The 23,080-nt window shown below is 39.6% G+C and overlaps 1 protein-coding gene across 2 annotated transcripts; it reads left to right on the top strand.

Annotated features, from left to right (window-relative positions):
* The first annotated feature begins 1,481 nt into the window (after nt 1-1,481).
* Nucleotides 1,482-13,052, top strand: exo1 (exonuclease 1). Of its 2 annotated transcripts, none has more exons than XM_027286851.1 (14): nt 1,482-1,653; nt 2,502-2,697; nt 2,837-2,956; nt 4,685-4,808; nt 4,907-5,044; nt 5,465-5,677; nt 5,997-6,184; nt 6,294-6,396; nt 6,480-6,693; nt 7,678-7,864; nt 10,274-10,808; nt 10,985-11,074; nt 11,756-11,952; nt 12,799-13,052. In XM_027286851.1, the coding sequence occupies exons 2-14, from the start codon at nt 2,537-2,539 to the stop codon at nt 12,908-12,910; spliced, it is 2,382 nt and encodes a 793-aa protein (XP_027142652.1). In that variant the 5' UTR covers nt 1,482-1,653; nt 2,502-2,536; the 3' UTR covers nt 12,911-13,052. The 2 variants fall into 2 exon arrangements, with proteins under 2 accessions (XP_027142652.1, XP_027142655.1); XM_027286854.1 differs by having other exon boundaries at nt 1,489-1,653; nt 11,756-11,969; nt 12,799-12,912.
* Nucleotides 13,053-23,080: the final 10,028 nt, after the last annotated feature.

The following is a 23,080-nucleotide window of genomic DNA, read 5'->3' as shown; positions in this document are numbered from 1 at the left end:
GAGGGTGTCACTCCCTGTACAGATTGTAAAGCCCTCTGAGGCAAATGTACTTTGTGACTTTGGGCTATACAAATAAAATGAACCCTACACCATTGAGTTGACAGATTATTATAATTGTAGTAGGCTTAGATGATTGGAATGCATTTTAAAAGAAGATTGTGGCGCTCTATTTTCAGAATAAGGCAGACATGGAATATATTATTTTCATGCATGTATAATCACCTGAAAATAAGAATCTTTTTGTTGTTGTTACTTTAGAATGAGCCTTTTATGTTTACATTGGGAGTGGGTCCTCTTCCACAGAGGCAGCCATGTTGGAAAACCATGTTTTACAGTGACCTAGCACAAACTGAATACTGACTCTAGACAGGGTCTTTCAAGGTAGGTGAAGGTGATGTGAGGAGATTGCAATTCAGATATTACACCACTGAATGCTACTAAATCCTACGCACTGGACCTTTAAAAAGAAAATTTATCATGGGGACCAAGGAGTGTGAAAATTCAAAGGAACCCATAAATTCAAGGTTACAATAAAATGCAAGGGAGGTTTGGAGACAATTTTGTAATTTGGTGGGGAAAGAGACAACTCATGGAATATTGCAAATGATAAGAAGAATAAATGTGATTAAAGAATTCCAGAATGTGGATATTTAATGTTAATGGTGAAACAGATGAAGAGAAAGCTCAGATGCTCACAGTACTGTAGGCACAAACATTGTTCAATAGCTCAGATAATATAATAGAGGAGTGATGAATGAGCAAAGATGCTGCAATAGCTGAGAATGAAGAAAGCTTATTGCAGTGACAGATAATTCATCAAACATTCCATTCTCAATGGCTGCAATTCACCTCATCTTAGTGAGTTATTTAAATACATCAGACATGTGTAATAAAGTACAGAAAGAAGGAACATTGACACAAAACTGTAAAGAGGCAGCAATAGTATCTGCAAACCAGTGAATGAGTGCAGTGATCCAGGGAATTACAGACCGACTGCTTTAACATTCACTGTTTGTAAATGAATGTAGAACATGATAAATAAACTGTTGACATATTATGTGGAAATGAAATCAAACTATCAGAGTGGATTCAGAAGAGGTAGAACTGGGACCAAGTCATCATTCAAACAAGAAAGAAAGAAAGAAAGAAAGAAAGAAAGAAAGAAAGAAAGAAAGAAAGAGTCTTGCTGTGGTCATATTGGGTTGAAACATTAGCAGCACTAACGTGCATGAGAAATCTTTGCCCTGCGATGCAGGCGCTAGTCATGAACACCTCGTGCCTCGTTCTACATAGCAGAGGCGAGGGCGGGGCAACTAGCTGTGTATGTGGCAGCATGTATGTCGATGATCGTGTCAGCCGGTGATGAGACGGCGGCAGATGATGGAGGATAATGAAGCTGAGAGTGAGCTGTGCCAGAGTAAACACGAAGCTGCTCATCAGCTTCAGCGTAAACATGCTAACGTCTTTAACGTAGCGACCATGGAGTGCACGCCTCTGACTTCTCTTGACCCCGCCCTCTCCGTCCAGCTGACCAATAGCAGCAGCGTATACTGAGTCGCTGCGTTTGCCGCTAAAATTAAACCCGCTGTAGTTTGTGTCCGGACCAGCTGCCTGTGTGTGTGTGTGTGCGTGTGGAGAAGAGTCAAGACAGAAGTAAGTTTAAATTCAACATTCGTTCAGCTCAACATTATATTGGCTGAATATTATATTATATTGGCCTGCGTGTTGCGTGCTCTTGGTCAGTGTGTGTTTCTCTTCACGGACAGCCGTTAAAGTCCCGGTTAGTTAGTTAGCTCTCCGTCAACGACTAGCTGACTGTTAACGTTAACGTTTGTCTTTTAGACAAAACATGACTTCAGAAGTCTGCCACAGCTTATAGCAACATTTGTAAGAACTAGAAAGTGTGCCCCAAACAAACAAATGATGTCACACAGCGTGTACTGTGACGTGGACATGAAACTCGCTGTACACATGTTGGAAAGCAGCTCTGCACTTAGCGAATGTTAGCTTTAGCTCTGTGGATGAATACAAAAGAAAGAACATAAACTTCAATTCATGAATGATTAAAAAGAGCACACAAAACACATTAACATGTGCAAATGAGCGTGTGACAGTATAACAAGTATAGTTCCAGAGATATATGGACTGTTTCAAATCGTGCCTATGTAATCAACCATTGAGAGAGATGTTGATAGCTGTGTTCTTCCACATATGAACGTGTCTATGAACCCATCCTCAGGAAATGTCAACAATCATAGCGTGTGTGGAAGTGATGTAGCTGTTGGTGTTGTTACATATGCACACAGTCACTGATCCATAGGTGTGTTAATGGAGGAAGATGTTATCCATGTGTGTTTAGACTGGAATAACACCACACTGACCCACTAATGTTTGGTCACATATTTACTGGAACCTTGTGTCAGTACTTTGGCGCATACTGCATCTCTTTAAATGAGCCAACTCATTTAAACTCTGAGTGTTTCTTTTCACCTCTTTTACAGTTTCAGAATCCCTGTGGCAGGATTAGCAGCTGAAAATGGGAATCTCTGGACTGCTCCAGTTCATCAAAGATGCAGCAGAGCCCGTCAATGTGAAAAAATACAAAGGCCAGACAGTGGCTGTGGACACATACTGTTGGCTGCATAAAGGAGCATTTTCATGTGCTGAGAAGCTTGCTAAAGGAGAGCCGACTGATCAGTAAGCATTCTTTATTATTCTAGCTGAATTAGAGAAAGAAGAGAATGTGTTAAGTATTTATTTTGTAGGCTCATTTTTTTTTTAATGACGTCTGCATATCCAGAACTGAACATTTCCATTTTAATTTGTCCAATCCTAGGTATGTGTGGTATTGCATGAAATTTGTGGACATGCTGCTGAACTTCAGAGTCAAACCAATTCTGGTGTTTGATGGACGCAACCTACCTTCAAAACAAGAGGTGGAAAAGGCTCGCAGAGAGTGAGTGTTTCCCTTGATTGTGTATTGATGCAGCCTACATCGACACTTTCACAGGTCCTAAGTGCTTTTACATTTCAAAAATATTTTCACTAAGATAAATCAGTCTGCACCTAAACACGTAAGTTACTAAAGTTATTTAACTGAATCCTCATCACTGTTGTGATTTTAATTAATTTATGTTTTGAGACTTTGAGAGAGTTACGATTTTGCTTTTAGGAGATGCACTGTGAATAAGCTGAGCTAAGTGGAAAGGTTTTCACCCATTACTTTTACAATTTACATTTAAAGTACAAAAACAACTCCTCGTGTTAATCCCTTCATAAACTCAGTCATTCTGGTTTATGTGGGGGACACTGAGCTATAGCACCACCACATAAAATAAATAAATGTCAGTTAGAATATCTCAAACAAAATGGTTGAGGATGTTTTGCCATTTGTCTGAGCTCTGAAAATGATAGAGGCTTATTCATTGTAATCTTAATGGCTTGTACAGAGGAGAGACTGCTCCAAGTCTCTACAAGCCCCCCAGAAAACAGCAGCATTAGTTCAGTCACATAACACAAAACAGTCCCAACACTAGTTAGCAACACTGCACACCACACAAGGAATTCTAATGTTTTGTCAACAGCATTGAGGAATTAAACTGTAATTAGTGCCATACATCGTGATCCCACTTTTTACATGGTGCTGACAAAGAGCAAGGAAGAAACACTGAAAAATGTAGCAGAGCTCAACTCGGACTGCAAACTAGTGCTTTATATTATAACACGGTTTATTGAAGAGAAAGTGGAGTGGAAGGCACTGGATAGCTTCTCCTGGGTTTGGCCAAGCCACTGGATCACATTAGTGTCCATTATCAATTAGCCTGTTGATAGAAATAATTTTAATAATAATAATTTTAGTCATACATAAAGCAGCTTCATCTCAAACAAGAGTATTCACTGCTTTCCACTGTTTTATATCATTGTAAACTGAATATCTGGCTTCTGGACTGTTGGTCCAACAACAAAAAACGTCACCTTGGAAACTGGTGTACTGTAATAAAAAAATAAAAATCTAATTTAGATGCCAAATCTAAAAAGTAATCAACAGATTAATCAAATATAATTCTACCCCCATGTCAGATATGTGAAGATGTGGCTGGAAAACCAGTGAGTGCCAGTGAGTTTTTCACAAGAAATACTAGGAGAAGAAGTACAGCAGATAGGACTTGCACCTCATTCAAACAGAAACAAGCTACACTGAGAACACTGTACGAAGTATGAAAGAACAGAACATGGATGTGTGTTACACTATCATCCAGAGTTTCTCTGAAGCACTTTGGCAAACACATTCCAGTGTTTTTCATACCTGGTAACATTCAGACAAAGGTTGCTTTATCTGAAGGACAGCATTCCAAAACATTAACAGTGCAACATTGTTTGTGTGTGACGGTGCAGAGAGGAATGTACAGACCTGCAGACAGGTGACACCAAACAACCCCCCCACAAACAAACATCAAGTACTAAAAGACATCCAAAACCTGACGGTTCTCCTTGACATGGAAGCTGAGCAGTGTCCATGACTGTCCTACTTTTCCGTTTGCGGCCACAGCATCACCTTCAGCTGAGCCTTAGACACATTCAACAAAACATTTTTAGGCTTCACTTTCAGTTTTCATTTTGTTTCAAAGTTACATTTAGATTTGATTTTATTGCCAATTTCAGCTTCCTTTCATGTCCATCTCAGGCGCAGAGAAGCCAACCTTCAGAAAGGCAGAGAGCTGCTACGTGAAGGAAAAGTGTCTGAGGCCAGAGACTGTTTTACCCGCTGTGTTAACATCACTCCGTCCATGGCTCACAACCTTATTAAGGTGAAGACTTCATAACGCTACCCTCCCTTAAAGTCAGTGATTCAGTCATCAGCCAAGAAGTTATGTTTGACATGTTTTTGTCTTGTTTTTTAAACCAGGCTGCGAGGATAAGAGGGGTCGACTGCATTGTGGCTCCATATGAAGCTGATGCTCAGTTGGCTTACCTCACTAAATCTGGTTTGGCCCAGGCTGTCATCACAGAAGACTCTGACCTGCTGGCATTCGGCTGCAAAAAGGTATCTTGTACCCAGTTGCTGCATTTGCAGCTGCATATATATGCAACCATCAGGAACCCTGACATATTATATCAGCAATATTTTTGGTTCTTGTCATTGAAACTAGAAACTAGTTTTACATTGGCCTAGAACGGACTGACTTTCTGTGCCATGGTAAAAACAACAAGGAACCTGCGTGAGAGTAATATAACAGACTACATACCAAACAAATATAGTTTAGACCATGCTGAAAAACAGAATTAATTAATTATTAATTAATTCAGTGTTAATCCTGCTTCCAGCAGATAAAAGCAAACAGCTCTTTGTCTTGTGTCCTTCCCTGAACAAGTCCATGCGTTCTTAGAGCAACGTGTTGTGTCTCTGCTTCCATATAAATCACTGTTAATACGCAATAATCAATCCTCTTTCACAACCATGCAGGTGATCCTCAAAATGGATAAGCAGGGTAATGGTCTAGAGATAGACCAAAGTAACCTGGGCCGCTGTCGCTCTCTGGGGAGCGTTTTCACAGAGGAGAAATTTCGGCACATGTGCATTCTCTCTGGTTGCGATTATCTCCCCTCCCTGCATGGCATCGGACTGGGCAAGGCCTGCAAGCTGCTGCGTCTGGCCAAGGACCCTGATATCCTGAAGGTGAGACTTAGTGTCAGAACCGGGAAAATAAGCCACGGTAGCACGGTATATGTGTGTGTATATATATGTATATGTGTGTGTGTATATATATATATATATATATATATAAACATATATCACATATATATATCATATCATAATATATATATATATATTAGATAAGATAGATATATATATATAATATTATATTATGTTTTGATAAAATATTCAGCGAATTCAGTCAGTGACATTCCAACACTAACACACTTTGTGTTAGTCAAAGCTTGTAACAGAGCTGCAGTGACAGACTGTTTATTGGGAGTTCTTGTTCTCTTGTTAGGTGATCAGGAAGATGGGCCAGTACCTGAAGATGAATCTCGTCGTCCCTGAACAGTACATTGAGGGATTCACCAAAGCTAATAACACCTTCCTCTATCAGCTGGTGTTTGATCCTGTCAGGAGGAGGGTTGTACCACTCAACTCGTACCCAGAGCACATTGACCAGGCCACCCTCAGCTATGCTGGACTGTATCCTTCCGTGTTGAATCACTCCTGACTTTGTAAATAATGGAAATGATTTGTCACTCTTGGTTCCATCACTTGCATACCATTTAATCCTTGATTATGTTGAATCCAGTAATGTAGGAGATGATAAAGGCTTGCAGATGGCCTTGGGAAACCTCGACATTAACACCATGAAGAGGATAGATGACTTTAGTCCAGACAAACCTCTTCCACAGGTATCAAATCACAATATAGATTCCTGGTGATCAAAGTGAATTATCACATTTCATTTAGAACAACTTTGCAAATCTCTTTTCAGCCCTCTAAACCCCGCAGTCACAGCTGGAACGAATCAGCAGCACCCACTGGGCCTAGTATTTGGAGCAGAGACTTCAAGCCATCATCTGCTGCCCCACCCCAATCTGCTGCCTCCCAAGACAGGCCTCCCTCCACTAGGGGGAAGGAGAGAGTCATCAGCCTGGACGGTCTGAGGCTGCCCTGCAGAGAGCTTCAGGTTAAGAGATCACGTGAAGGTGAGCTGTGAACATGCAGGCTTCAGAAGTCTACTGCCTTTTAATATAAAAATTAGAAGAGTTAAAAAGTAATAAAATACTAAAAGAGGCACGGATAGAGTTGTATTATGACTGCACATTCATTTTTCAGTTTCAAGTATGCCTGTGCATTCTCATGTGAAAGGTTAAACCTCATTAAGTCAATGAAACCTTTAAAACATTCATTATGAGAAGGTTTTTGTTTGTGCTGATAAATGACTGCTGTTAAGTTTAGCTCATTAAGGGTTCACTAACTCTGGAGTTTCTATCAACGTTGTTCAGCTAGGCTGCACAGATTTATAATCATGATTTTGGCAGCACCCCGCAGCCACAGCATGTACAAAACATTTTCATGTTACAGCTGCAGTCTGGATATATCTGTATATTAATAATCCACAAAGAACAGACAGGCAAAACCAAAATCAAAAGTCTGGAGGTGAAGCCAAGATCTAGAACCTCGAACAAGTGATGTTGAGCAAAAACAAATCATATGCGGAGTACACAACACTGCAAAACAACAACAGAACACATCTGATTTTTTTTTTTTTTTAATCACCTGAAAAACTTGACAAACTGCAGAACGATGAACACATGAAGGAATAATGCTGCTAATGATAACCTGGTACATGATGATTATCACAATGCTGTACAGAGTTACGTGTCACAGTGAAAGTGAGATCAGTGCTCTCTTAATTTAATTTTGGGTAACAAGTGGTACACTTGAATTTACATTTTACTTTAAAGGGATGCACTATGCAGAAGAAATAATACAATAATAATAAGATCTTATTTTGATACAAAGATTTCAACATGAAAACTGCATAGTTTATTTAAATGTGAAAGTACAAAACAAATCTCAGTCATGATCTCAGTATTAATCAAAATAATAGTGATAGTCATTTGGGATAAGCAGAATGTAAATAATACAGCAAAAATGACCTTTCCTGATTCATTTGCCTCCTATAGACTCTAGTATATCAGACCAGGACGTGCTGGAGCAGTATTCGGCCTCCACTCAGAAGCGATCCAGGTCGGATCAGCAGAAAGCCAAACCAACATTAACGAGGGAGCCCTGCCTACGCAACCGCTTCGCCACCCTGTTGCAGAGGAGGAATCAGGAGACTGAGGAGGACGGCCAGACCACCTGCAGCAGGTAACAACACAGAAGATCAAACCTAGTCATTATCAACTACATATAAGGGTTAGGGATCCTAACTTACTTAACTTCTTTTCTTACTCTAATAATACATACAGTATAGGCTCTCATTTAGACCATGTCTTTTGGAAGCTTGTCTCTCTTTCTCCTCTCCTCTCACTTTCTTTTCCTTGCCTTCTCTCTTCTTTCTCCTCATGTGTTCCTTCCATTGGATACAGAAAGAGCTGAGCTTGTATTAACAGCATAACATTATAAAAAACATTTAATGGGCTGTTGGAGCAGATCAGAAAACAAGAAGGCCCCATACTAACACAGGGAATTAAAAATAAGGGCCTGCTCCAAATGAAATGCAATCACATACATTTAATCTACATAATTGTTATCTGTCTAGATATTATTCACATAGGAATAGTCTATCGAACTTGGTTACCTGAACGCCTGCCTTGTTTACCCACCTCGTCTGATTAAACCTATTTTCTTTTGCTAGCAGCAAAGATGTTTACTGTGCTGGAACACTAACGATAAAATTAGTAACGCCATCACTAATGTCGGGTATATTTTACCTGATATAATATCCCGGATAAAATACAGTTTTCATCAATTTATGTAAAAGTAGAACACTGTGCCAAATTGTAGTAGTCTTCTTTAATTTCCCAATATACAATATCACATAAAATTTAAAAAGGTACCATGGAGGACCCTTTTAAAAAGGCAGCAAAATTCTTGAAAAATCAGGTAGTCTTAATTTTCCTAACAAAAAAAAACAAAACAATGGAGCTGGGAAGGAACTTGTTCTTTGGTCCACCCATTCCTGGGACATGTGAGCCATGTCTGGTGACGGCACAGTCTTCCTGCATCAGATTGTAGATGGACAAAAAATGGCACTCTCTATTACTAACGTCGGGTGAAAATCACCCAAATGCATTCCTCTTGAAAAAAACATAGATGGGAGGGGGGAAACAAACATACTATTAATGACATTAGTGAGCAGCCTGAAGCTACCCAAGAACCCATGAAACTCAGACACGAGAATAAGGCCCAAGAATTGTGTGGGTGAAAGTCACTCAATGTTAGTATTCTAGGGTTAAGTGGATGAAGAAAATACACTGGCTCAACATTGAAAAGTGAAACAACCAACAGTCAAGTGCAGTGACCGTGCTGTTTTTCTAAAGTTTTGTTGTCAGATTTGGTATCACAGCTGCATCAAGAAAAAGTTCCACCTAGGGGTGGGCGATATATCGAATATACTCGATATATCGCGGCTTGTTCTCCGTGAGATGTATAAAATGACTATATCGCGACCATCGAGTACTTCTCACGTAAAAGCTGTCTGCATTTAATTCTCCGGAGTTTTGCCTGTCACTCACTCCTGCTGCTCCTCACAGCGCGCAGCACACTGCCCCGCCCACTTTTTGTATCAAGTGAGGAGAGACAAGGCTCACTGGCCCACTCTGGAGGCATACCCGCCGCGTAACGGCTGCGCCGCGGTCACCGGAGCAGATAGCTGCCAGTCTAGTCAATGAGAGCACTCACACAGGGCGCGCCACGGTGCGAGCATTCTATAGCATTTCTATTTTTGACGCGAGCCGCTGCTAAACCTCAATACGCAGTTCATGTAGCTTATTACAACTTCAAATCAACATTACGTCATGACTGGTGGCACCAGGTGAGCAGTCAGTCGATCAAAGGGTCTCAACATGAACGACGAGAGACTAATTGTTGAAGTGGAACAACACACAATAATTTATGACACAACAGATGCTTTTTATAATCTCTTCCATGTTGTGATCTCGTGTGAATACGGCCGGCTCGCTACGCTGCCAAGATGCACCCGGTGTGAGTTGACGCAGGGCAGAGGACGCAGCTAAAACGCGGCGCAGCCGTTACTAATCTATAATAGAAGGGTCTACTTGAATCATCATACTGATGTTATTTTTTGCATCAAAGGGTTGAATTTAACATTCATAGTGATTTACAGGAGAAATAAAAATATCGAGATATATATCGTGTATCGCGATATAGCTTAAAAATATCGAGATATTGGTTATAGGCCATATCGTGCAGCCCTAGTTCCACCACATAACCTACATTTGTGTTGGTGAACCGAAGTGGTATGTAGATGCTGTCTTGTGGAGGCTGTCTAAAGTTTTTGAACTATGGACTGAGTCATGCCAGCTGTTTCCCTCTGCTTCCAATCTTTAGGCTAAGCTAAGCTAACCATGCCCTGCCTCCAGCTCCTTACTTCACACACAGACATGAAAGTGTTACCCATCTTTTTCTTTCACTCTTTGAAATAAAGCAAAAAAGTACATTTCCAGGATGTTGAAGTGTTCTTTTAAAACAAGAAACTGAAGTAATCACAGGAACACTGTATTAATCTGATCTGTTTTTTTTCCCCACTTGTAGATTCTTCAGCAGTTCCAGTTCACCAGCCAGTCTGAGCACTAAGTCTGCTCAGCATGTGGAGCCCAGAGCTGTGAGTCCCACTCAAAACAACTCTCCAAACACCCAGACCAGTGGCAGTGATAGTCCTGATGCTGCATCTGTGGATACCCCTAGCCCACCTCCATCACCAAGCAGCACATCTCCCAGTTCAGCCTGTCAGGGCCTCAAGCTGTTCCACTGGTCAGGCAGCTCCGCCTTGGCTGAACGATCAAGAAAACCTGAGAACACGTCAGGTCTTGCTGCCTTGCAGCTGTTTAAGTACAAGAAAGAGACTTCTTCCTCTTCCTCAAAGACCCACAGATCCCCAGAAAACACTTCACCTCTGTGTAAACCCTTCACTGACGGAAACACGGACTACACGGCCGACCTCCCAGACTCCCCTCCATCCCAAGACAGTGCCTACTTCTCCCAGTCCCAGCCTTCTCTCACTTCCTGCCACAAAGAGGAAGTGCCTGCCTACAGCTTCCCTCCTTCCTACCACGAGGATGCTGCGTCTGTATGTTCCTACAAATCTCCACCACCTTTAGAAATGTCTTTACATACTTTGTGGTTGGGTCCGCCTTCACACATACACATCATCACAGTCTCATGGTTTAGGGGTGGGCGTTCAGAAAGCTATTTTGGTAGCATGGTTTTGTGTTCTTATATGTTGTCTTTCATGTGCTTTTTCAGGAAATGAATTTAAGCAAAGATTCAGAACCTGACCAGACTTCTAAAAATTCAACAGGAGCCGATAAGCAACACCGCACACTGAGATCAAAGGTTGTATTACATGTTGGAAGCGCTAAATCCCTTAAACACCAATTCCTACATAATGCTGTGGTGCAGTGCTCCTCTCCCTGACTTGTTGCTGTTGCTTTACACTGAATTCAGTGTCATTCATTTTAAGTGACAGAAACGCGCTTTATGGTTACTTACTGTTTCAAGCCACAGTTAACAGTGAAATAGATCAATCACTGCATCCCTAATCAAGCGCCTCAATAAATATTCATTATCATAACTGCCAATATGTATATTCTATATATTAACAAGTGAATTTAAGAGATGGGAGTGTTCCAAGAAAAAGACCTGGCATGTAAGAGTTCTGAGTGAGATGGTCTGGTGACAGAGCTGGTGGACAAATGTGCTAGAATGACAGACTGATGGAAGTGGAATGTGATACCGCCTATGCTGTAGACATCAGCATGAAGCAGATCTATATGATGACAAACGACAGTTTTATAGCTCCAGCTATAGTGCAAGTTTCCAGATACAGTTGGTTAGTACAGGTTTTCATAGCTCGTATCAAACGTGCCCTCTGTGATGACCACCATGTATCCGACGCCTGTTTGACAAAGAACAGTTACTCTTTTGGATCAATTATTTGATTCACATTTTAGAAATAATGAAGATGAAGATAAGTGTGTTTTAATCTTGTCCTCCTCTACATTTTCTTCCTTCCAGGTTTCAGGTCTGTCGAAGCCAAAGTCCAGCAGCCAGGGTCAAGCAACAAAGGTGCGAACGTTGGGTCCAGCCAGGGCAAGCGGACTGAGTAAAAAGTCTGCGGGTTCTGGGAGTAAAACCTCCTCACACAACAATGAGAACAGTCCTGGTGTCCAGGCCACCATCAGCAGCCTCTGGAAGAACTTCAGCTTCAAAAAGTAAAAGAAAGACTCTGGTACTTTTCAAATTAATCTTTCATTAATCACTTTCCTCAGGCTGACTCTTGATGGTGCTTAAATAATAAATCAAATGCACAGCATATTGGATAATATAACATGAAATGACATCTGTGCACACAGATCTGCTGAGCCTGAGTCAGGTCTTTCCTGTTAGTGTCACTGTGGTCCAAACAGTTAATGAGCACGTTCCCGATGTGCTGTCAGACATAGACTAAATGCCTGGAATGAACATTTCTATATATTTAGTACTCTAACATGATTTGACAACCGTTGCTGAAACTTTCTCAAATCTTTTCATAAAATTCTGAACCAGGTCAACTTTTATGATAGGTTTAGGTTTGTAATTAGTCACTAAATTCATTTTTAATGAACAATTTTTTCATGCTTCATAGAGCAGTTATAGAGCTTTAATGAGAACTCGGCTGTAAAATTCTCCCTGCTATTACAGACAGTACATTGTGTTTTTAGGTCAGCTGAATCAAAGCATCATGTTAAGTATTTAAAGATGCCGCGTGGGACCAAACATTTTCATTTCAGCTTTCTTTAAAAATGTTATGTTTGCTGATCGCAGGAATAATGAGTGAGAGTCAGAGAAATCAGATGGAAATGGAATTTTATTTCATGTGTGGGTTTACAGGGCGATGTGTTTTGTACTACATTCAACCTATTCATGATCTCCTTGTCAAAGTAGGAAAGAAACAAACTGCTTCAGGTTGCAGACTCACTTCTGTAGACACAGTGATGACATTAACTTTAATGAGTTGTAATGGAACAACACTAAAAGACCTTGTGTGTGTTTTTTTTTTTTTTTTTTTTTTTTTTCAGAGATGCCCAGAAGATGACTCCCTGTAAGAATGGAGAGCCCATGTCCCCAGTCAAAGACAACCTGCTGGCCAGCTCATCTCAGACAGATATGAACTTAATCACCAGCTTCTGATGGATGCTTTGAATATTTCATGCAGTGCTGTGCACACTGTGTCGGAGTGAAGCTTTTGAACATACCATGTATGTTCATGATTTCTTCTGTATTTCTTAATGTATAGTTTTAATAAAGCAACTGTTCTGATCTTCTGTTCTAAGTGTGTCTGGTGTTGAGTTTCACAACTGAGAAGCATGAAGTGAGATTGCGTCACATATTATTGCTATTGTTGCTTCAACGCAACAGTCAAAGAATGTATTACCTTGCTGTAAAATGCACAATGCCCTACCTGCATGCAAGCTGAGGAATGTGGCAGCTGCTGGCTTCCTGTTGAGAGCCTAAGCACAAGCTTTTCCCTTTCCACACTGTGACATCTGAATCACTTTGAAAACATAAATGTCTTCCTTTTCTGCTGACCTCTTAAAAAGCAGGCTCATAAATAGTCTGCTAGCTTTAGTAAATTATATAACAGACCTAAAAACTACATACATTAAACATACATACACACACACACATCATTTTCTATACATTAAGAGTGAAGAGGGATGAAATTTGAGCATTGGGCAAACTGAGGATGCTCCATCTCAACATCTGGCAGTGAGGAAACACTGGGTGCAGGTTAAAAGACACACTAAACTAAAATGAAATAAAATTGAATTGAATAAAAATAAGAAATAAAATAAAAGCCATTAAAATGCATAATGGTACAATAGTAAAATAAAAGTAAAGTATAATACTACTGTACCAAGTTAATTTTATTACATTTGTCATTCCACAGTGTTGACGTGGGGCTGAAATACCTGAGCTAATCCAGATACCAGGCATGCTTCAGGTGCTGTTCAACCAGCCTGATTTATTGCACAAGGGGCCAGTGGCCTCACTGACTGCTTTAACCTTGACACATGCTTTTGTTATCCACTTTGCCATTTTCTTTCACCATTTTGTTTACTGCCCAGTAAAAAAAAAAACTCGACCTTGTGAAACATTTGTCTAACATTGCAGGCTGTCACAAGTCACTTTGACTAGAGACTTGGTTAAACAATTCACAACTCTTGAGAAATCTGACTTATGTAAATACTTTAAGGTCCAACTGTTCAATTATTGTTCAATTTATTGTTTGGCTGCAATTAAAAGAGGAGTGAAAATTCTTGCTCAGTATGGGGATGAGATGTTATAAGGCCACAGGTGGAAAATTCAAATAGGAACATGATGTATTCAGGGCACAGAAATCTACAGTTAGTTTGACTGTTACAGACTGATTATCATTCCACACGATCTGATCTGTGTTACATAAAAGAGACGAGGACAAAGACATTGATTACATTTCTTGTCATTTTTCATGGGTTTTTTCACTTGGCGTTTCCTGCTTCATGCTGCAATGTGATGAAGATAGATTAGTTATGAAAGTAAACATTGTGCCGTGTAGGTCACAGCTTGTTTGGAATCACTTCTTAAATCACTTCAAACCATACACAGTACTGCAGAGGTTACGCGATTCCAACAGTCAGGCTTTACTGTGTCTCTGCTTTGCTTAACAGTGTGCTAAGAATGCAGTTCCACAGCATTCCCTTTTGAACATAGTACATGAGCAGAGACTGTACCAAGTCTTTCTGACTAACATGGTGCTGTCACAACAATATCTAAGCAACCAATCCAAAATCCTATAACTGTGTGAGGTTCATGGAACCTTTTACACCTTCTGCGCTGCCCACTTACAATTTGATGACTATCATGCAAATCTGGAAGGCCCATATAAAACAACCTTTTCCACTCACATGGGATCATATTTATATAATATCTATTGAGTTTCCTAAACATGCTGAAGTATGTAGGCTTATTGCTGTTACTTACACAAACAGCTGGATTCAAATGTTCAACAGTACAGGCCGTTGTATATGACACACACCTACCATATTCATGTGGGAGAGTGGATCTGGCTTAAAGTCACAGGTGGTGTACATTTTATTACTGTTGCTACAACTGGCAATGGGAGTTAATATGAAGCGCAAGAGTAAAAATATGATTTGTGAAAGTATTTTGCCATCATCTGATGACACCTTGTTTGGAAGGAAGTTTATTTTACCACCTAGTTACCACATCCTTAGTGTCAGGGTGGAGGAGAGGTGAAGTTGACATTGTCACCCAGTATTACACAGTCTCTGTGGCCATAGCCTGTAAATGTTAAAAATTGATTCACTATCAAAATGTGTCTTGAATGAAATTATAATTTTCCTTTTAACACTAGTTTCTAAATAGAAAAGAAGAACAAAAAGTCATACTTTAAACTAAAACGTTGAATCATTAGTCTTCTGGTTACTCTAAATGTTCAAATCCTTTCTCATGAACTTTAAAAACATTTTTAATAATACTGTAAATGTGGCTGTGACTGGGTTGAGACTAGTGTAATGAGAGACAAGTACAGACTAACATATAGATTTTTATTTTTTAGAAACACTGTATTTGTAACTGAAGACAACAAATATAAATTGTGATTAAACAGAGTTTTATTAACTGTAAGGAAAACAACGGCATTCAAACATTGTACTACCTCTCACTAGTGGCACTGTTTTTATAACTGTTCTTATACTGCAGATGTCATGGATGGACGAGGAGGGCACTACACCATGTTTTGTGGAGGGTAATAACACAATAATTACAACCAAAACCCACCCCCATTATGACCAAGCGTGTAACAGGGTTGAGGATGATGGGGTTGTTTTTTCTAAGATCTGCTTCAAGTGTAGTGAGTAACAGTAGCTCACATGGCGTGTATGAGATTGAGAAATCCAATATATTGTTGAAATAACAAAGAACATTTTCATAAGTTATAGTTTTCTATTTCTATTTCATGTAACAGGGTTGGGTCTTTAAGCTTGACTACCACGAAATCACAATATAAATGATTGAAATAAAGATATTGTAATATATATAAGGTGGGAACTACGGAAGCCCTAAAGGGTCATACATACATACATTTTATTCCACCCGATAATTTTTCTTCGTTTTCCCGTGATAACGAGATAATTCATTCGAGATCTCGAGAAAACAAACTGATAGTCTAGTGTATTAAATCATTGCAGGAAACATCATTTAGTGTAGCAATGTCAGAGGAGCAGGAGAATATCAATCACCACATCACATCTCTCTTCAATCAAGGCCTGACACAGGCTGAAATAGCTTTATGCCTTGCTATAGATAATGTACACATTAATGTGCATCATCTGAGAAGACCTGATGACCTAAGCCTGATGTCGTCATAAATACCCTGAAAATCAAAACTGACTATCTGTATTTCAAACTCAGTAATTGTTTGAAATGTTTTGAGTTTTGAGACTAAACAAGAACAAATACTATAATACTATAATATAATTGTTCTTCATTGATAGAATCAAAAGATGTTTGTAATATTGAATGAATGAATCTCTTGACCTCACGTGTGTTAGTGTTTTTGTTTTCGTGGGTTTATTATTATGCATTAGATATTACTGTTATGGTGTGATCAGTACTGACTGAATGAATAAAGACAGATTAAATGTCATAGCACACTGAGAAATACCCACAAAGTAATACCCCGACAGCCCTACACCCACACACACACCTCCCACATCTTGGTGACAGGCCTTGGGAAACTACCTTTTGAACTAAAACAAATTCTCCTCCAAATGTTAAAGTATTAATAAAATACAAACTTCTCCTGTTGCCTTGATGTCTTTATCACTTGGTTTTACCAGGAAGTAGCCACCTTTTGCTTTTATGACAGATTCACGATGTCATCAGTTGGGAGGACTTCCCATATATACTGAGCATATAACTATGTAATTATAACTGTTGTTTGATACTCAACTGAAGACTGTCTGTTTACGGTCCAGGCTCTCGGACAGGTCAGCTCCACTACAGCAGTTTCTCTAACAAATGATTTGAACTCAAACAATAAGACAAAACATTCATTCAGCACTGTGAGTACTTTGTCCATAAAACTCACCAGCACACTCTCTGCTGTTGGAAAACACTCACTGTCCTGCTGTTAGTACTAACCATGATTCCTCTATGGAATTCTTCATTCCATTTTAAATAAAACTTCATTCCTTTTTAAATAAATTAACAAATAAACAAATAACTTATTGTATATAGCCCTTTAAATAAATCTTGAAATAAAAAATGAGCAGATATGAAATATATAAAAAAAATAGGTAATACATTTTTTTTTCACAGGATATTTCATTATGTCACATTCTCTTTATGTGTGGTTATTTGTCAGAACAGCAAGACCAACAAGTGTGTCCAAATTTAGTGACTTATTCAGACTGTGAAGGAAAATGTGAGAAATATATTATAATAATAAAAGATTCCAGTGCCCACTGCACACACTCTGCCTCTCCTCTCACTGTGCTCACAGGCAGCAGTAGGTGTGTTAATGCTCAGTTAGCTGTGTTAACCCTGGTGGTGGTGCCTGCACACCCAGCTTCAGTTCCAGTGCCCATTCTAGCGCCGCTTCCCAACAGCATTCTCTTCTTGGTCCCCCCAAGCCAGGCCTGAAAACCTCTTCCTGGTGGTCCACAGCTCTTCTGATAGGTGTAAACCATAGACAGTATAAATATGGACTCCATATCCATGATGTCACCCACAGGTTTCTGTAATGCAGTTGTGGGCAAGTTTTTCCTCACTGGAACCGAGGGTCTAAGGACAGAGGGTGTCACTCCCTGTACAGATTGTAAAGCCCTCAGAGGCAAAACGTGTTTTGTGACTTTGGGCTATACAAATAAAATCTGATTTGTGTAGTATAGTTGTCATGAACGGCGGAAATTAGCTAGTTTTTTGTACCAGGCTGTAAACATGTTTATTTCTGCTGTGAAGTTGGACATTTGAACATGGAGACTTATGGAGACTGACTCACTTCTGGAGCCAGCCTCAAGTGGATGTTTGAAGAACTGCAGTTTTTGTTACTTTTGCATTGGCTTGGATTGACAGGCATGGATTTGCCGATTGGTGTAAACATCAACCTCTCCAAGCTCCCAGGGCAGAGTCAGCGAATGCAACAACTAGCTGCATGGCTAAATCAGCTAGTAATCTTACAGTTTTGACCTGAATCAAGCAGTAATCTGTGACAGTAAAATGAAACTGGCTACAGAACATTTCAGTCTCCATAAGTCCCCATGTTCAAATGTCCAACTTCACAGCAGAAATAAACATGTTTACAGCCTGGTACAAAAAACAGTTTTGGTCTCTGTAGCTAAATTCCCCGTTCATGACAACTGTACTGAGGGTGAATTTATATACAACTCACCTGTTCAAATGATATTAAGGCTTAAAGTTATGCAGGATTAAGAGCGTGGCTGCTTTGATTGACAGGTCTGTGCCGTCACAGGTGTTTCATTCAGCCCGCCTCAGCTCCACCCATGCTCAACCTCTTTTTGGATTCTAGAGCCAGAGAAGTCTGAAATAAGTTACCACTTTGCAACTCTGTTGATTTATAATAAAATTGACAAATCAAACAATCCCAGTGGTTAGGACAGTTTATGGAGCTAATGGATGTGGTGACTCTTTCAGCTCAGTTGGTTCAAAATTAACAGCTAATGAACCAAACACAAGGTATGTAACCCTTGGCACACTTCATGTTTGAATGAATGAGCTTGTGTCTGTAAAAAGCTCACTTTTCCTCTACATGCTCCACATTCCTTTCCTCAAGATGGGTACCACTTAGCAGATAACACTGCTATGCAATAACCAGAATGACAATGTCTGAACACTCACCTATCAACATAGTCACGTATGTGCTTTGAATTGAGAAGAAGGCCAGCTATGCGGAGAATGCAACTGACTGGCTGGACAACAAAATCCTCTGCTGCAAAGCCTTCAACAAACTAGTTAAGCTGACTGATACAAACATAACAGTTGTGCTGTTGTAACAGTAGAGGATGTGTGTCTTGTTATGTCTGTGTGTATTACAGACCCCAGCCTGCTCTGCACTGTTCCACAGGTATTCATTAAAAGGCACAAGTTTAGACCTGACGTGCAGGCAGTGAATGAAACATGAATCGGGGACACGTTTCTTCTTCTTTCTCTCAGAGAAAAAGCAGCCCTCGGCTAACAGACGTGTACCGACAAAATCATCATCAACCCCTCACTCTAAATGTGCTGTCATTCTCTGGTCATTTTACAGTAAAACTGATGTATTTCACCACATCCATGATTATAACTGATATGAAAAGTGACATGTGAATAGTCCTGAGTTTAAAAAGCAGCACTGTGTTTCATTTCATGTGTTCTTTCCAGAATTTGCTGAGTTTTTTATGAAAAACATTGTTAACAAACTCAAGTCAGCAAAGATTTTAAAGAATAAACTCGTAACTGCAGCTGATTTACCAATAGTTTTTGGAACATTCCTCAACCTCTTCCTTCAGTGTGCTGGTTTTACCTCCTTTGCTCCATCCCAACAGATCTTTGTAGATCAGATTTTTTTTTAGGGGAGGGCAGATAGTAGGTCAACAGTGTACACCACACAGAAGTGGTATATCATCTGAAATCTGAGATTATATCTGAGACTGAGCTCAGCACAGTATTCTGGTCAGCGCACATTGAAACAAACAATTATTCATGCTCACATTCACACCTACAGGCAATTTAGAGGTTTTGATAAGATCTATATGTAAAATCTAAAAGGCACTGCATATCATCTATCCACCATTCCCTCACATTGCCATCACCCTTCTGTTGAGTTTGTTGCACTTGCTAAGAATAATAATCTGACCCCTTTTAACCCCCTAAAGACTCATCAAAAAGTTGTTTTAGAACTGATGAAACATTTAGAACACTGTCGCTCAACATTTTGGTAAAAAAAAAAAAAGCTAGCCATCATAGAGAGAAAGGGACATAATATTGTTTAAATATGGAGTGGAGGTGCATATTTCCAGACAGTCTGTCCTGAAAGACAGTCAGAGTGATGGACTTAGTGGTTCATATGAACCAGAAATAGGTAAGTTTGTCATCTCTGTACAGCTGTAAATGTAGGATTGCATCGGGTTGTGGGACCATTTGACCATCCCACTTTTATTGTAGAATACACATCCATTAATAGTGAAACAAACAACCCAGGGTCCTAACATGGGGAAACCTTTTATTAAAATTTCATGAACAGCCCAAACTCACAAAACACGTTTTGCCTCAGAGGGCTTTACAATCTGTACAGGGAGTGACACCCTCTGTCCTTAGACCCTCGGTTCCAGTGAGGAAAAACTTGCCCACAAAAAACCTTTAACAGGGAAAAAAGGTGGAAGAAACCTCAGGAAGAGCCACAGAGGAGGGATCCCTCTCCCAGGACGGACATACGTGCAATGGATGTCACGTGTACAGGACAAATCAACACAAACATACTGTACAATTACAATGAATGATAAAATGACAATGAATTACAATGAATGATAAAATGACAATGAATCACAATGAATGATGAAATGATTACAGTAGCAGATATGGTAACAATAATGACAGTAATAAATGTGTAGTGGACGTCATGCAGGATCACAGCAGCAGCCACGATCCACGAGAACCTGCTGGACGACAGAGCACAGAAACTCCAGGGAAGAAGTTTAGTTAGTAACATGCATTAATGAGACATGTATGTTTACAGATGGTGAGAGGGAGAGAGAGGGAGAGGAAGAAAGAGAAAAGGGAAGGAGAGTCCCCCGACAGTCTAATCCTATGGCAGCATAACTAAGGGATGACCTGAGCCAGCCCTAACTATAAGCTTTATCAAAAAGGAAAGTCTTAAGTCTATTCTTAAAGGTGTTGACCGTGTCTGCCTCCTGAACCCAGAATGGTAGTTTGTTCCACAGAAGAGGAGCCTGATAGCTGAAAGCTCTGGCTCCCAATCTACTTTTGGAAACTATAGGAACCACAAGGAACCCAGCATCCTGAGAGCGCAGTGTTCTAGAGGGGTAGTAAGGTATTATGAGCTCTTTGAGATATAATGGGGCCTGACCATGAAGAGCTTTGTAAGTAAGGAGAAGAATTTTAAATTCTATTCTAGATTTAATAGGTAGCCAATGCAAGGAAGCCAAAATGGGAGAGATGTGATCTCTGATCTTGGTTCCTGTCAGAACACGTGCAGCAGCATTCTGAATTAACTGATAAGTCCTAAGAGACTTATTAGAGCAGCCTGATAACAAAGAGTCACAATAGTCCAGCCTAGAAGTAACAAATGCGTGGACTAGTTTTTCTGCATCCGCCTGAGAGACAATGCGTCTGATTTTAGCGATGTTACGTAAGTGGAAGAATGCAGTCCTCAAAATTTGTTTTATGTGGACGTTAAAGGACAAATCCTGATCAAAAACAACTCCAAGATTCTTTACAGTGGAGCTGGAGGTCAGGGTGATCCCATCTAAAGTAACTAAGTCTCTAGAAAGTGAGTTTCTGAGGTGTTTGGGTCCAATTACAAGAACTTCAGTTTTGTCTGAATTTAACATCAGAAAATTGTAGGTCATCCAACTTTTTATATCCTTAAGGCATGCTTGGAGTTTAGTTAACTGATTGGTTGCATCAGGCTTGATCGATAAATATAATTGGGTGTCGTCAGCATAACAATGAAAATTGATAGAGTGATTCCTAATAATGTTTCCTAAAGGAAGCATATATAAACTGAATAGAAGTGGTCCTAGTACTGAACCTTGTGGGACTCCGTAAGATCTAACAGGACAAGTACAGAGATGAGTTTTTTGTCTGATGCCATTAGGAGGTCATTTGTAACTTTGACCAATGTGGTCTCTGTGCTATGATGCACTCTAAATCCTGACTGAAAATCCTCAAATAAACTGTTCTTATGGAGAAAGTCACACAGCTGTTTAGCTACAGCTTTCTCAAGTATCTTAGACAGAAAGGGAAGGTTTGATATCGGTCTGTAATTGGCTAAAACCTCTGGACTAGAGTGGGCTTTTAAAGAAGAGGTTTAATTACATCTACTTTAAAGGACTGTGGTACATATCCCAATAATAAAGACAAATTTATAATATCCAATAAAGAATGACTAACTAGAGGTAAAACATCCTTTAGCAGCATCTAAATACATATCAGGTTTTACAGCTGTTTCCAAACTTGCTGTATCAGAATGCAGATCAGTGCCTGTTGAGGGCAAGAGGTGATGGATTTTGTCTCTAATAGTTATAATCTTATCATTAAAGAAGCTCATGAAGTCATTGCTACTTAGACCTAAAGGAATAGATGGTTCAGTAGAGCTGTGATTCTTTGTTAGTCTGGCTACAGTGCTGAAGAGAAACCTGGGGTTGTTCTTATTCTCCTCTATTAATGAAGAGTAGTAGGCTGCTCTGGCATTACGGAGAGCCTTCCTGTATGTTTTGAGATTATCTTGCCAGACTAGATGAGATTCTTCCAGTTTAGTGGCACGGCTTCAGATTTACGCATCTCTTGCTTTAATTTACGAGTCCGCTGGCTATACCATAGTGCTAGCCTTCTTTGTTTAATTATCTTCTTTTTCAGAGGTGCAATAGAGTCGAGAGTTGTCTGTAATGAGCCTGTAATACTGTCAACAAGATGGTCTATTTGTGAGTGGCTAAAGGAAGCAGACAAGTCCTGACATGGCATGGAGACATGGCATTGAATTCAATGCTGAAGGAATCACTTCCTTAAATTTGGCTACAGCACTATCAGATAATCATCTGCTGTAGAAGTTTCTACACAAAGGCTTATAGTCCAGTAGTATGAACTCAAAGGTTATTAAAAAATGGTCAGACAGAAGAGGATTCTGTGGAAAGACTATTAGATGATCAATTTCAATGCCATATATGAGAGAACAAGATCAAGAGTGTGGTTCAGACAATGAGTCGGTTTATTTACACTCTGGCAGAAGCCGATTGAATCTAATAGAGAGATAAACGCAGTACTAAGACTATCATTATGGTTGTCCACATGAATGTTAAAATCACCTACAATAATTACTGTAATTACTATTACAGTAATTAATAATTACTATAATTATCTGTTTTAAGGATCAAGCCTGATGCAAATTCTGCAAATTCAGATAAAAATTCAGAATAAGCACCTGGAGCTCGATATACTGTAACAAATAAAATTGGCTGCGATGTTTTCCAGGTTGGGTGAGTGAGGCTAAGAACAAGACTTTCAAATGAATTATAATTTAGTTTAGGGTTCAAATGAATTATAATTTAGTTTAGGTTT

This window comes from Larimichthys crocea, chromosome I, assembly GCF_000972845.2.
Source record: "Larimichthys crocea isolate SSNF chromosome I, L_crocea_2.0, whole genome shotgun sequence".
Taxonomy (NCBI): Eukaryota; Metazoa; Chordata; class Actinopteri; family Sciaenidae; genus Larimichthys; species Larimichthys crocea.
This window is presented reverse-complemented; position numbering and strand designations above follow the sequence as displayed.